This window comes from Alligator mississippiensis, chromosome 4, assembly GCF_030867095.1.
Source record: "Alligator mississippiensis isolate rAllMis1 chromosome 4, rAllMis1, whole genome shotgun sequence".
Classification (NCBI taxonomy): domain Eukaryota; kingdom Metazoa; phylum Chordata; order Crocodylia; family Alligatoridae; genus Alligator; species Alligator mississippiensis.
The window spans coordinates 216,557,087-216,573,470 of record NC_081827.1 but is presented as its reverse complement, the minus strand read 5'-3'; the positions used below and the strand labels follow the sequence as shown (position 1 = coordinate 216,573,470).

General features: G+C 42.9%; 1 protein-coding gene across 2 annotated transcripts in view; it reads right to left on the bottom strand.

Annotated features, from left to right (window-relative positions):
* The window catches only part of LOC102572122 (sodium channel protein type 1 subunit alpha), a 177,411-nt gene that overhangs the window by 54,699 nt on the left and 106,328 nt on the right, over positions 1–16,384 (bottom strand). For both annotated transcript variants that reach the window (XM_019480413.2, XM_059727323.1), the window contains one exon: positions 6,864–6,981. In XM_019480413.2, coding sequence (XP_019335958.1) covers positions 6,864–6,981 — 118 coding nt within the window. The remainder of the gene's footprint in view (positions 1–6,863; positions 6,982–16,384) is intronic.

The window sequence follows — 16,384 nt, the reverse complement described above, 5'->3', positions numbered from 1 at the left end:
GTGTTGGTCTAAGGACATAGGCAGACAAGGTTCCTTGGGTGAATCTGATCTCTTTTATTAGACCAACCCAAATAGTTGGAGGATAGTTATTAAGCAAGCTATTGGGTTCAAAAACCCTTCGTCAGGCTAAGAAAGTTTCAGCAGTTGGTGTGTGCTCTTCCTGGATGGAATGAAAAGTAAAGAAGCCAGAGGCTGGGCTGGTATGCGTACAAGACAGGTAGTCAGTGAAAATGTAGATTGAGGAGTCGATGGGTGAGAGACAGGTGAGGGGGGGCGGGGGGGAGGAGAGAGAAGGGGGATGAAAGTGGAGAGATACCTGGGGAGTCAGATGTTAGGCAGGTTAAAATGTGTCATAAAGCCAATGTCTATATTTAGTCCATGATTTTTAGTATCCAGGAGGTTGATGAAGTGGAGTTCATAGGCTCATCTCTGGGAAGTGTTTTGTAAGTTTCCTTTGAGGATCAGGACTGAGGGATTGGAGAGAGTGGTTTTCTTGTGAGAAATGTGCCCCCACCAGTAATTGGGTATTTCTGTCTTTGATAGATTTCCGGTGTGCATTCATTCTGGTGCGCAGTTATTGTTTGGTCTCTCCTACGTAAAATCCACAAACAAGGGAACCCCGGCAGACCTATCACATCCAACCATGGGACCCTAACTGAGGAAATATCAGGTCTCGTTGAATCAATCCTAAAACCGCTCGTCACCCACAGAGCAAGTTTTGTACAAGACACTACAGACTTTCTACGGAAACTTAAAAACATAGACCACCTTCCCAGCAACACCTTCCTAGCCACCATGGATGTTACCAGCCTATATACCAACATCCCATACCAGGATGGCATCCAAGCCTGCCTTATATATCTATAGGAACAAGATTACAACCCAGAATACAGACCCAAAGATATTACTGACCTTATACACTTCATCCTCACACACAACAATTTCACTTTTAATAATCAACACTTCCTCCAGACGATGGGAACAGCTATGGGCACTAAAATGGCCCCACAGTATGCCAACCTTTTTATGAGCCACCTGGAAGAAGACTTCCTCAAGAACTGCACCATCAAACCCTTGCTATACTTAAGATATATTGATGACATCTTCATCATTTGGAGTGAAAACCTACAATCTCTGATTGAGTTCCATCAGAAATTCAACAATCACCATCCCTCCATCCAACTTTCTCTAGAATACTCCAGCACCAGCATCCCCTTTTTAGACACAATGATCAGTATCCAGAATGATAAAATACAGACTACGTTATACAAGAAACCCACAGACCAATATGCGTATCTGCACAGAACCAGCAATCACCCAAAACACACCAAAAAAGCTGTGATATACAGCCAAGCCCTCAGATACCACCGAATTTGCACTGAAGAGAACACCTGGGATTGTCACCTCACCAATCTTAAAAAGGCTTTCACCCAGCAAGGGCACTCCTCCAGAGAGGTAGATCACACGTTTGAAAGAGCCACCCGGATTACCACATGAAGAACTGCTGCAGTACAGAAGAAAAACCCGCACAAGTCGCACACCGCTGGTTATGACGTATCACCCTCCCTTGAACCTGTACGGAAAATCCTCAAAAAATTGCAACCCATACTAGAAAGAGACCCTATTCTTAAAAAGATCTTCCCAGAGCCACCCATCCTAGCCTTCAAACAAGCACCGAACCTCGCCAACCTCATCACCAGAAGCAAACTTCCTCAAGCCCAGAACACACCAAAAGGATCCAGACCATCCCATGACAAGAAATGCAAAACCTGCCAACACATCTCCACCACCCCCACTATTACTACACCCCACAACAGAGCCATCAGCATCCCTGGATCTTACAGCTGCACCTCCAGGAATGTAGTATACCTCATCCAATGCACCAAATGCCCTGATGGAAAATACATAGGAGAGACCAAACAACAACTGCGCACCAGAATGAACGCACACCGGAAATCTATCAAAGACAGAAATACCCAATTACCGGTGGGGGCACATTTCTCACAAGAAAACCACTCTCTCTCCAATCCCTCAGTCCTGATCCTCAAAGGAAACTTACACAACACTTCCCAGAGATGAGCCTATGAACTCCACTTCATCAACCTCCTGGATACTAAAAATCATGGACTAAATATAGACATTGGATTTATGACACATTATAACCTGCCTGACAGCTGACTCCCCATGTATCTCTCCACTTTTATCCCCCTTCTCTCCCCCCCCGCCCCCCGCCTGCCTCTCACCCATTGACTCCTCAATCTACAGTTTCACTGACTGCCTGTCTTGTATGCATACCTGCCCAGCCTGGCTTTTTTACTTTTCATTCCATCCAGGAAGAGCACACACCAACTGCTGAAACTTCCTTAGCCTGACAAAGGGTTTTTGAACCCGAAAGCTTACTTAATAACTATTCTCCAACCATTTGGGTTGGTCTAATAAAAGATATCAGATTCACCCAAGGAACCTTGTTTCCCTCATTATTCACACCTCCCAGGCATCCTGGGAAGCATAACCCCTAAACCCCAGTTCCAAATCCCAATTTATTAAAACATAAGACCTTACATCCTCTTTATTTCTTTTGAAATTTTTTTCTACATTTTACTTTTTTTTATTTTATTCTTCAGTGGCTGAATTCCTCCATCACCCTTCCCCCACACCCATTTCCTTTCCACCTCTCATTTCATTACTCACCCCCATCCCATTAATTGTCCACCTCCCAGCTTCACGTTCCCACCCCTCCAACCCATCTTTTACACAACCCCCCACCTAGAGCAGGGATAGAAGCCTGTCCTGGTGTGGGGCTCTCTTAAAAACTTACTGTTGAAAGTTTTCCATTGATATATTTCTTGGGATGAAGACATGGAGCAAGACAATGAGGATGACATAATAGCTCAGTAATTATGGCATCACGTAGTCTAAGAAGGACCAGTTTCTGGTCAGTCCGGGAATAACCCTGGTCCTTCTTAGCCTATGTAATGCCATAATCACTGAGCTATAGTGTCATCTTCACTGTTTTGCTCCCTGTCTTCAGCCCAAGCAATATTTCAGAGTAGTATTTTCAACAAGAGAGACTGAAAGAGCCCCAGCCCAGAGTAAACCGGTGGTTAGGATAGAATGCTTGCAGGTGAAAGACGTGGGTTCATATCCATTTAAACAGAAGGAAGATTTGAAAATGGCTTTCCGTTTCCCAGGGGGATGTTTTAATCACAGAGTAAAGATGTGGGACACCAACACCTCCAACTTCCTGTCTTCATTGTGCCAGATATGCTCTGAGTCTATTTACTGGATTAGGCCCTGAAGTCGAGACACATGGAAGAAAACCTAATGTATAATTAACATTGGGGATAGGTTTGAGATAAGTGCCACACTGTTTAGTGCTTGCAAGACTTAGATCAGGGGTCAGCAACCCCTGGCACGCGTGGCAAGCATGGCACGCAAGGCCATTTTGCTTGGCACGCAACCACCAGCCTGGGCTCTAGGCAGCTGCTGCCAGCCATGGAGCCCGGGCTGCTCCCAGGAGGCAGCTGGGAGGCTACAAGCCCTGCTGCAAGCAGTCTAGGTACCATGGCTGGCAGCAGCTACCCCAGACCCTGGGTCGGCTGCAGCCAGGAGGCTGCAAACAGCTGCTGCCTCCCTGTCCCAGCCAACAGGTGCAGTGCCAGCACCTGTTGCCTTCCTGGAGTCCAGGGCGGGAGACAGCCAGGGCCAGGGCAGGGAGGAAGAAGCTGTTTACAGCCTCCTGGCTGCAGCCTGCCCAGGTTCTGGGTAGCTGCTGATAGCCACGGGGCCTGGGTTGCTCGTAGTAGGTAGCTGGGAGGATGCAAGCCCTGCTGCAAGCTGCCCAGGATCCATGGCTGGCAGCAGCTACCCAGAGCCTGGACCAGCTGCAGCCAGGAGGCTGCAAACAGCTGCTGCTTCCCCAGCCCCAGCCCCAGGCCCAGCCACCTCCCAGGCCCAGCCACAGCCCAGGGCAGGCAGCAGGTGCTGGCGATGATCCCCACTATGATGCCCTCCCCCACTGCCTCTGCAGAGCAGCGTATAGAACCTGGCATGGGGAGGTGCACGAAAGCTGCCTGTTGCTCTGGCCACGCTTCCCCTGAAGGTGGGGGCAGCAGCGCGGGGCACAGCCCTGTGCTGCTGCCCACGCTGCCACCATGCATGCAAGGCAAGTGTGACCAGGGCAACATGTAGCATGCAGTGGCAGGCAGCTTCCCTGTGCAGCCCTTCTGTGTGCTGCCGCTCTGGGTTGCATGCGCTGTGCTCCGGAGGGCCCAGGGGAGGGCAGCAGGGCCAGGAGTGCAGTGTGTGTGACCCAGAGTGGCAGCGCACTGAAGTTTTATTTATTGTCACCAGGTTTACAATTTTTAAAAAATCTGGTATTTACCATAAAAAGGAAACATTTATGATTATTAATTATACTAATATGCTGTGCATCCTGCCATGTACCCCCTGCCCTCATTTTGTTTTTCTGGCATGCCGGCACTCCAGCACCTTCCAAGGTGCTTACCCCTGACTTAGATTGTTCTGTGCCCAGTGCCCAAGTTACAAATATTAAGAAACATTTTGAAATTGAGAACTTTAGTTAAGAACTATTTTTTGATTATTCTTCCAGTTAACTTTAAATTTACTTAACTTGTGATCCAAGCCTATTTTCTGTAAGTAGCTCTTCTATAATGTCTTAATTACTTATCAAAAACAACTCTAAGTTAGCATCAACTCCTTGCTGGCTCTGGATCTCTTTTTTTCCAATCTGGGTCAGGAAAATTAATCAGTAGCATTTATCTTCCTAATGAAGTTACACAGTCTGTATTCAAAGCTAATTCCAGGAATTACTCAGTAGAACCTCTTTAACTTCTACTTTACTGAATTTTACTTTTCTCTATAGTCTATCACATTATTAGCACATGGCAATACTGTACCAACTTTCTTTACTTCTATCTTTCCCAAACAATTCATATCCTGTATTCCAGTCACAACTGCTGTCCCTATATGTTTCTGTTTTTCCTGTAATATGTGATTTTGCATTTTGCATCAGTAGTTAAGTTTCCCCCTTTTTGTTGCCAAATCTCTTTGAATTATTTTACAACCATTATGGCTGTTTCTTAATGACTACATCCAGTTTCATTGGCTTGATATGGCACAGTTCTTCCACTAACTGCATGTCCTACCTAATTACTGCTTTTATGCATATTAGTAGTCTTTCCCCATGCCATCCAAACTTCTGATTGGATCACTGATATGTCTTTCCCATATCCTTGCCTATCTGATTTTCTTTCTAGTGGCTATATCTACATGAGAAGCTGACTCCGCAGTAACCCAATACTACTGCACAGTAGCATTGCATGGCAGAAACCGTGACATAATGCTACTGGGCAGTAGTATTAGGCTACTGCACAGTAGTGTTATGAAAAAGCTGCTCATCAGTGTTACTGCACATTTTACATTTTACAAGTACTAAATGACTGTGCAGTAATCCAAGTTACTATGCAGTAGTGCCGCTGAGTGGGTTTTTGTGATGCTACTGCTCAGTAGCCCTGAGACTACTGCACAGTAGCATAGCATCATGGGTTCTGCCACGCTACTGCACAGTCAACATCTTGTGTAGAGGAGGACATTGTGTACTAAAGCCAGGTGTGGAGCTTACACAAGCTTCTTTGAAAGATCTCTTCTCACTGCTTAATTTAAAGCTGTTTTTATCTGTTACATCAGCCTCAATCCAGAGGGTTTTTGCCCATTATATTCAGGTGGGAGCGTACCTGTCAGTAAAAGTCCTCTTTCTATGAATGCAGTACCTAAACATTCCAAAACCTTCCTAATAGTACCATTTGTTTCTCTTCATTACCTGATCATACTTTCAACTTCCTTCTCTAGAAACCACAAGAATTCCACTGAAGTTCACCCAAGTAAGCCTCCACATTTTGGAGCATCTTCACCAGTCTGGCATAGTTATTCATTCTGGATCCATTCTAGTGGAAATCTTTCAGTGTCATCTGTTCTGACATGAAGGAAGATCAGTGGATTCTTCCTTACTTTTATAAGAATCCTTTGCAGCCTTTGGTCCACAGCTCATATTCTTACTCCTTCATGGTAGCAGCCTGAAAAATCTAAATTTTGGAGGCTGGTGCCAAAAGCAGTAGTTGAGCACCTAACAAACCCTTGCATAAATCTAGTTCCCTCTGCCTAGGGCCAAGTTTTCTCCCCAGGGAAGTGCTTAATAGCAGTGTGTGTTTATTTAAAATTACAGAAATGAAGGATAAAAGACTGGAACAAACAACCATGCTGGGCTATTACTTTCTACTAGGGAGAATGAAAGAATGTGAAGATTGTTTCTTTTCATTTTGCTTATTTCTTAAATAAAGGCTTAGCCAACATTTAAATCAAGACAAACTATATGGAGTTTTTTTATTTGCCAGTCACTAAGTGCCAGTTTCAGGGATACTTATTCATCTTTAAAAGCATTTTGAAAGTTACCTATGAAAAAAAAGCTCTAGCATGCTAAGAGTGCTAATTATTATTTTTATCTAATTAGGATACTCTCCAACTCTTAGATACCACAGTAGGACACTAAGAAAAATAAATGGTTTTCTCTATTTTTAAACTGTAGTAATTTGTTTATATGATGATTTGGCCATGGTCTTTTGTTATCTAAAAACATTATATTTCTGCAATATCAGTATAAAAGTAATAATTATCTTCATTGTATATTATGAACTGAATAAACTGTTCATAATCCATAATTATTTATATATGTCAATGTTTTATAAAATGATATTTCAATCTATAAATACTTGTAAATAGTTTAAGTAGATATTTCTGTTCACTTCCTATTTTTGTTACTTTAGATCATATTTTGCTTTACTCACCTTCTGTAAAACAGGCTTCTGGCTCCATGGCTTCTTCAGGTTCAATTTCTGGCTGTTCTTCTGCTGGAAGTCCAATATCAACTGTGCTACCTTCAGATGAACTGGACAAATTTAACTTCTGTAAAAAAACAACAACAGAGAAGTCACAAGAGCTCAACTGATGCATGTATGAGAAACATTACTAGTCAAGGAACATAACAAAAAGTTGGCTTTGTTATACCTTTGAATTTTTATGTATTCAGTTTATGTGAGTAACAGATTATTTATATATATATATATATATATATATACACACACTTGTGCTTCTTTCAGTTTTCATTCTGCATTGTAGGCATCCTTTTAATAAAAGGACAAAACATCAGTGTAATCAGGTTGCCTCACCTACTGACTTTGCAGGCGGGTTTTGGTCCCTGAGGAGCTCCTCAGCCAGTCCTCCCAAATAAAACACACTCTTTTAAAGAAGCAGAACAAGCAAGTTTCCTCTTCTGTTCTCTCTCTTGGTCTTTTAGGCTCCCAGTAGGACTTCTCCCTCATTATCCAAATGCCCTGCAGCTGGGATATCTCAACAGGGCTGACTGTTGTTACCTCTCAACTCTGTGTTCTTGGGGAATCCTGACACAGGACACAGCCTGTCTGACTCACAAAGATTTCTCCCCCCCTCCCCTCCTCTACCTGAACAAGAACTGATTACGAAAGACAATGAAGATGTAGTGGGAGACACACCTAAAGCCCTCCAGATAAGGGTGAGAAGAGTGAAACAACTGCCCTACGTCTCATTTGCATGCAAGATGGAACCAGATGACAATTCATTTACATGGAAGATGGAGAACAGGATGCCCGAAGCAGAGATCGCAGTGAATTCTGGGATCAGAGAAGCAGGGGAGCATTCCATGATGGGGAATCTTTGCTCCAAATGCTAATCAACCCACATTTACACACACCCAGCTCAGCATTTATCAGACCTATTCTAATCTGGATTTACAAAGGACTTCCCCCCCCAACACACACACCTCTAAGTAAAAGTTTAATAGACATCTCGGGCCGTACATTCCCCAGTCCCACTATAGGAGTTCTACTTAAACTTGATCGACTAAAACTCAGTTGCCGAGTTAGGGAATGCTGAGGCAAAGAGACCGAGTCAGAGGGGGTACGGGCAACAGTTGTACAATGGTTAAGGGTTCATCACAGCATCCAGCCCATTGGAGCCCTGACCACAAGTGTCGTCATACTTTTCCTGGGATGACTGGTGGGAGTCCTCCCCACAAAAGTTATGAAAAATCATGCTAAACTGAGGCTTGTTCACAACAGGTAAAAATCCCAAACCCTGATGCTGCAAGTTTTCTATTGTTTCTGAAGAAACAATGAGGTATCCCATCCAGTATATCTGCTATCCATAGGAATTTCAAGCTGGCTCCTAAGTGTCTGGTTACTCCTTAAAAACCATAGGAATTTCAAGTTGGCTCCTAAGTGTCTGGTTACTCCTTAACCTTATGTTTTTCCTGGTTATTAATCAGTTTCTTGAGGTGTTCCAAACCGGACAACCCCTTGTCAATAGAAAAGACAATTATTTACACTATTAAGAATGCTTTGAAGAAGCTGAACTGAGGGTATAAAAATCTGTAAAAAAAAGCAGCAAAGTTGTGCTTCAAGAGGAGAAATCTCTCTGACACCATCCGCTGTTGTTCCCAAGAAGCTGGAAGAAACAGATCGTCTCCCTTCAAGAATTGTGTTAAGAACTTTACCTGTCAGCATTGAAACCCGAGTGCCTTGGAGTTGTGAGATCCCAGCTCTTGCTCTCTTTTCTCTTTCTTTCTTTAGGCATAGATTTCTGAACCTAAATTGTATTAGTTAAGCTTGAGCTAAATTTCCCCAAATACTTAGTGAAACTAGGGTAGTATTGTAATTGTTTGTGTTTGTTTTCCTTTGCATGTCTATTACTACTAGTACCATTATATATTTCATATACTTAGCAATAAATAACTTTTCTAGTCAAACTGGTAGTGACTGGATATATTTTTCCTTCTCTACTTCTCTTTCCCCATTTGCTCTGCAGCAATGCTTCTTTTACCTAAGCTAAAGATCCCTGTGAAGCCCAAAAATACTGTGGGGTCTCCTCATCAAGAGGATAAAGATTGGGATGTGCTGAGTTTGAAACACATAAAGGAATCAGCTTGTACAGGCTGATTGACCCAGTTTGGCTCAAATGTGCCCTAATGAACTAAATGCTGGCCCATGAGGGTGTCAGCTAGACACCCAGCTGGATTCAGAAGTATTCTGTTCACCTGTGTGCTCGTGTCTGACTGAAGTTTATTGTTGCTCTGATGAACTGATTCTTGGCATATGAGGGTGTCAGCCTGTCCATGTTGATCAACCTGGCTGGATCAGGCGTGTCACATTAATCTGTGTGTGTCTGTGTGTATGACTGATTTGGTGACTGGAGGAACCCAGCCCCATCGAAACTGAGTCCTGCAAGATAGCTCCATTGGGGGTGAGGACTTGCAGAAGACTATACAGCTCCATATAGAAACACAAGTAACACAAGCAGTACATTGATAGAATTACAAAGACCCTAGAAACGTATCCCTAATAAATGAACACACCCCAAAGTGATAGGCAAATCTGGTAACACTGTTCCCTCTGAAAGGGATAGATCACCCTATTACAGTCAGATATTTTGGTATTACAAAACTAGCTAAAATACCCTATCAAGTATTAACTAAGGAGAAGAGAAGTGACTGCTTACATAGTAAGTGATGTTCTTTGAGATATATTTCACTCTTATTGAGTGCATATGCTGAGGTTTTTTAGTTAGCAGTGTTTGTTGTCTTCATATTCTTGTGCTTTCCATCCAGGTTATAAAAAAGGAGTCCCCTATATGTCTTGATTCTTTTGCCATTAAAAGAACCCATGAGTTGAGGGCTCTGAGGCATCAGGCATGGAATATGCCTACAAATTACACATCTCAAAAATATCAATTAATGTGTATAGATAAGTAACCTATTTCTGCTATAACTGATTGTTCATAAGCTCATTATAAAATGTTAACCCCTAAAGAACAATTTTATTCAGAGATGGGGGCAAGTGAATGTAGCACAGTCCTACCAAATTCTGCATTATCCCTTAAATCTTTACAAACACATAACACTTTCAGAGAATTTACTCTCTCATAGAACCACTTTCTGTGTGCCTCAAGTTAGACAACACTTTGAAACTGAAAAATAACTGTCCCTGAATTTGCAAAGCCTTGTCTAACCTTATATACTATAACTAGTCCAATTGACCTGGATGGAAGTATTCACGGTGCATAAAGATAAATATATCTACTTTTTTCAGGTCTATAGAGTTGGTCTGTCAGTACTAAATGCACATTTCCAGAAAAAAGCTAAAGGATAGGTGTCTGGCACCATGAAGCTAGACTGAGGATAGGGAAGTAAGCCTATCTAGAAAAAATAAAACTCTGAATCCAAACCCCCATTGCCTTGTGAGCAATTAAAATGACTCTGAGCCTAGAGCTATTGCTTCAAACAGTGACTGCTATCAATAAGACCACCTGACCAGGCAAAAAATTGACTAGATAGTTCTCAGATGTGATCAGTGGTTTCAAACTTTTTTGGCCACATACAACTTTACTTGCAAATTACTGCTGCACATACCCCCCGCTACCTGAGAACAGTGGGTGTCAAGGTCACTGTGTTAAACAGTCAGAAACTCCCCCACCATTATTAAAGTGTAGGCACATACCCCATGGCATAGCATGATGTATCCCTGGGGTATTCATCCCCCAGTTTGAAAAACATTGAGATAAATGATGAGTGACCAACCATACAGCTGAGTGGGGACTGCTCAAGGAGAATGCTTGATTGCAGCAATAATTACACATTTCTTATTTACTGGTCCTTGCAGATGATAGAGGTACTAAACTGACAAACTTTCTTATTGCTCTTCACTAAAGAAGTTAACTAGTTTCATATTTCAGTATCAATCAATGTGAGCAAATGTAGTTTAGAGTGCAGAGGTGGCCTGGAATTTCTGTGCGTCACAGGTGGAAAAAAAAATTCAGGGCTTGTATCCCAAACAAGTGGAAAAAAAATGGAAGAATAAGCAGAGCCTGTAATGATTAAAAAAAAAAAAAAGGAATGACCAGCAAAGAAGTTTCCATCTTAGAAGTCAAGAAGTGTAGGGAAAGTATTAAAAGTCAAGCTAAGTTTGATCTTCCGAACAATATTGAAACAAATAGCAAAAACTTCTTCATTTATTTGAGCACCAAGAGAAGAATGAAAAAATAGGCTAATATTCATGAGGATAGGGTAAAGATAAATTGGCTCCACAAAAGAATGACTACTTTGCCTCATTTCACAGTAAGAGAAACAATGAAGACTAGGTCAATGGCAGCATGGGTAGTGGGAAGTTTGGAAGGCTTGGAAAATAGAAGTCGTGGACCACATCCCAGGTGGGAGCAAAATTCAAAGTTTTTAATGCACTGAACTCATATTAACTAGATAATCTTCATCCCAGAATTATGAAATAACCAGCACATAAAATTACAGATCCAGTAGCAGATATTTTTAATAAACTTGTCATGATGCGATTTCACTACATGAGTGGAAAATAGCAAATATGGTGCAATGTAAGCTGTTTAAGAAGTTGAGAGACAAGGCAGACAAACACATAAATAGTGTACATAGCATTAGCCATTTGCCAAATCCCACTGATTTCAATAATAAAGGCACTGCTTAAGGTGATGCATGCATACTAACTGGTGTGAGAACGCCCTCCCAGAAGCTGTCTGCAGCTCATGAATGCTCATGTTATTGTTACTCAGAACCTGCCCTCAAGTTCTGCTCAGCTGTTTGCACCTCATTAAGCCTCATTACATTGTTACTCAGAGCACTTCTAACAGCAGGACCAGGTCAATTTCTGATTTCAGGGCTGCTGAAAGCAGATAACTCTTGGCAGTTGAGATATACTCCAAGCATTAACTGAGTATTCCACATACTGGGCAATATTCTGATTACTAAATGAGTTTGCTATAGCAGATTATAGCATGCTTATAATTAAGAAAGGGGGAAAAAGCAATATTGGGAAGAGTAGGATCATTAGTCTGAACTCCTTAGTAAGGAAGAATATATTAAGAAGGAAATATTTAGAAGGCTCTGGACTTTTCCAAAGCCATGATAATTAACACTACCATCGCTCCCCTGCTGCCAAATTTCCAGACCCCAAAGACAGGATGATTTGGCTCCATGGACAAAATCCAGCCTGTGGGCTGTAGTTCAAGGACCACTGTCCTAGGTTATATTGAGTGAGGTATTTCCCATCAAAATAGGAAAGTACTGATAAGAAAGATTTACTGAACCTAGGATGGGAGATGCGAGGAACAAAGATGATTTTAATGTATGTTAGGAAGCTCAGGTTCTTCTGCTTCATGTTGCATAAAAGATTGTATATAGGACTGAATAAAAACACCTAAACATGTTAGTTGCTTGGGGAATTTTGTATTTTTTGCTGTACTTTAAAGTATTCAGAACTCTTCTTTATGTATTACAGCAGAAATCCAATGATTATTTATCAATTTTGTATATCAAAATTATTTGACTAACAACTGCCCATAGTATTTTAACAGTTTTTACTTTCCCTTATGGTGGCTTCCTCTTCACTGCAGCTAACAAAGGAAACTAATTAAAAGGGTAATTAAAGCTCATGTTTGTGTGCCCAAATCAATTATCAGTGGGATGTCAGATTTCAGCCAGTACATCTTTCCTGTTTAGACTTCAGCTGAGCCCTGCAAAAAGAGCCAGAAGCCCTATCTCTGCTATCAGTCATGACTCATGACTACAAAGGACAAGATTCTCTGTTCAAGGATGGTAAAGAATGTATGTTCCAGAAGTGAAAAGGAGGAAGAACAACCCTTTTTTACATTTGGCACCAAGGAACATTGTGCTCTTGGTATGTATGTCTTCACTGATATTAGCTGCTAGCTTGATGCTGATGATTGCCCTGGGTTCTATTCAGGCACCTATTCAGCCAGAGATATCAATATCTCTTGGGGCTGCAATGTGTGGCTGCAGGGTGGTTGGTGTTGGTGTTGGTGATATCTTCATCTTTCACAATATACCCCCTGTGACCACGTGGAGCTGGTAGGGAGGGAATTGGGCAGGGCTGGGACTGGGGTTGCTGCCCAGCAGTGTGATGCATGGAGCTTGGGGCTGCAATGTGTGGCTGCAGTGCTCCAGCAAGGAACAGAAAGGGGTTGTGGGCAGCTAATCCTAGGGGCAGGGGGAGGCACCAGCTCCCTGCTACTGCATACACTCCTACAAGGCAGGGGGGACCCATGCCACCCAGATCTGTGCACAAGGTGGGTGCATACTGCCCACTGTGGGCTCAGGCTGCCACCCTACTGCCTTCTCCAAGGCCTATACAGCCCAGTGGGTGCAACATGGTGCTGCAGAGTACAGTGGGGCCATGTGGGGATCTCCTTGCCACTGTGAGCTCTGTGCTGCCCTGGTGATGCATCCCCAGCAGGTGTGGCACCAGCAGAGGCAGTGGTATGGGGTTGTGCCACTCACTGCTGCTGTGCACACAGATCTGGGGCCCCTGGGAGTGCATACAGCGGTGGGGAGCCAGGCCCACCCTGCCCAAGCCAGCAGCAGGCAAACAGCAAGGGGGAGCTGGGCTCTACTCTGCTGCAGCAGCCACTACCTCCTGCTGGGGACAGGGGGCTGTGGACCTAGGTCCCTGGTCTTATAGCCCTGGCAGCTATAAGGCCAGGCAGCTGGGAGAACCCTCCAGTAGGGCTGGGGGTGGCAGGGGTTGTGGGTTGCAGGTGACAGGCATGAGCAGGGCTGGTGGGGACTGTAGCGGAGAGTGAAGAGCACCAGCGGGGCCAGAGGGCTGTGGTGGGGTGGGAGTGAGGAACATGAGCAGGGCCAGGGAGCTGTGGGGGGGAGTGAGGGGTACCAGCAGGGCTGTGGGGGTCAGTGAGGGGCCTTTCATTTTAATAAAGGATTTCAGGCTTTTTATCAGAGAATTTGTGATTTTTTTATTACGGAAAACCAGGATCTCTGAATATCACTCACCCAACTAAGTTGGTCACATAGGGCATTTATATATGTACTTTTGTTTGCTCTGCTGTGCCACAAATCCAGCATGTCGAAGCAGACTTAATTCTTCAAGTCTGTGGAGCACACAAGCTGACTCACCTGGTGCTGTGTCACGCAGATTTGTATAACAGTGAAATGCACGTTAGTGCGCAGAAAATGGTGGTGGTGTGGTTTTGAACTAAAACACTGCTGATGCGTTTTAGTTCAAAAGTTCGCTGCTGCCATTTTCTCAGTGCTAATGAGCATTTTGCTGTTTATACAAATGTATGCGCCGCAGCGCCCAGTGCTTTTAAAAGCACCCAATGCTGCGGAGCACACGTGTATAAATGCCCACAGGATGCTTGTAGATATTTAAAAAACCCCAAAACAGCACTTTATGTTAAATTCTGTACCAAATCTGCACCAAGCCCAGGAAAGGCAGCATGTTAGTTGAACCTGGCTCGCCCAGCATCTAACATGGAGCAAAGGTGATTTTAATGTATGGAAGAAGCAGCGTGGTACTTTGACCAAGCTTCGCAGCATCTGTACAGATTGGGCACTTAAGTGGGGCTTCCTTGGCATTTTTATCTAATAGCTGATTGAACCAGCTGATTGAATCAGCTATTAGATAAAAGTGTGAAAAAGCCTTGCTGAAGTGCCCAATCTGTACAGATGCTGCGGAGCTTGGTCGAAGTAGCGTGCTGCTTCTTCCAATAAAGCTATTTTAACAGTAATTATACCTAGCCCGCAATTCTCTACTTTACATATAAGAATGCAATGTGGGACTGTATAAAAGACTTACTAAAGTTCAAGCATATTATGTCCACTGAATTTCTTTCATCCATCAAGCTAGTTACCTTGTCAAAGAAGGGTACTTAGTTGATTTGATATCCTTAACATATCTATTTGGATGCCAATGGTTACGCCCTTTTTCTCCAGGTGTTTACAGATTAATTGCTTTACAGTTTTTTTTACAATAACTTTCCAGGTTTGAAGTCAGACTGATCAGTTTATTATTCCCCAGGTCTCCTTCTCCTCCCCTCTTTTAAAGATAGGCATGATAGATGATCAGACCTTTTAAATGTTCATGGACCATCTCAAAACCTTCCTTGTGGTAAATGTTCTGGACCTGGAGTATTTCTTACATCAGGAAACTTTTAAGAGTTGACCATAATTCAATAGTAGGATGGCTGTTAATGCCACAGGTATTGATTTGTAAATGAGGAAAGCATTGCTATCAGTACAGGGGATTGCAATAGTGCTGCTCTAATGCTCTTTTTAGCATAAAAGAGTAGGGTTGTGGTCGAAGCCTAGCTTTCAAATCTTGTGGGAAAGTCTTAAGGTTGCCAAGTTAGCATTAAACTAGCTGAATCAGGTACGGGTAGCCATCCAACAATGGCAGAGCTTAGCACAGTTAATTTACCGGATCAAGAACATGACTTTCTACTGATCGCCAGATAGCTAGTTTTAGGTTAATATGTGCCATCTTCATACTACAGTCACTTGTGTGATGACAAACATACTGTTAGATCACTTACAAATTAACTTCAGATATTTTTAGGTCAACAAAGTGTGGCTGAATCTGTGACTTGCTTATAGCTCAGAAGCTGATCCTTGACTGTGGCCACCCTTTGATAAAAGTCATGGGCAAAATCTGTACACCATTCAAGCCAATGACAAAACTCCAATTGATACCAATACGTCCAGGCATATTATCAGACAGCCCTAATGCAGGCAGATTGTGCACATGCCACAGTCCTTTCTGGTCTGAATGTGCAGCAGGTGCACAGGAAATTTTACCTGGAGGCAGCAGCACCCCGTTGAAATAGAACCAACAGTGGTTCTCTACCGGGGATGCTGCCATATTCAAAAAAGTAGTGGAGGGGTGCTGTGACTGAAAATATTGAGAAGCACTGATCTAGCAACAGATGTCCTATGGCAATGTTCTATTCTATTAACATGAGTCCTCAGTTATAACTAAACAGCTTTGTAGTATACAACTGGCCCAACATTAAATATCTTTTCATTGGAATCTTGATCTAGAAAAGCTGATGATTCCAGTAGCTAAAAAATCCTTTTATCTAAAAGACAAAGTACGCTTGCTCCTCATACACCTACCCCACTCTAGACATAATGTATTTTCTAGGCCCTGTTCATCCCTGCATTGCAGCTCCTGGTTAACTCCCATGAAGCAAGGGGTTTCCTGAGTGACAAAGATCCAATTCATGATATATCTAGTACGATTCCCAATGCGGAAGACATGTTCAGGGTGTTCTGAAAAAAGGAGGAGTGTGATTGTGTATTGCTGTGCTTATCTGTCACTAGTTTCTGCAATGAGCTCTTAAAAGCATAAATAGCTTGTGGAAAATGTTAGCCTGTTGGGAAGCTGAAGCAGTTCCTAACCATCTCAGGATAAGGAAGGATGAAACTTTTTATAAAACT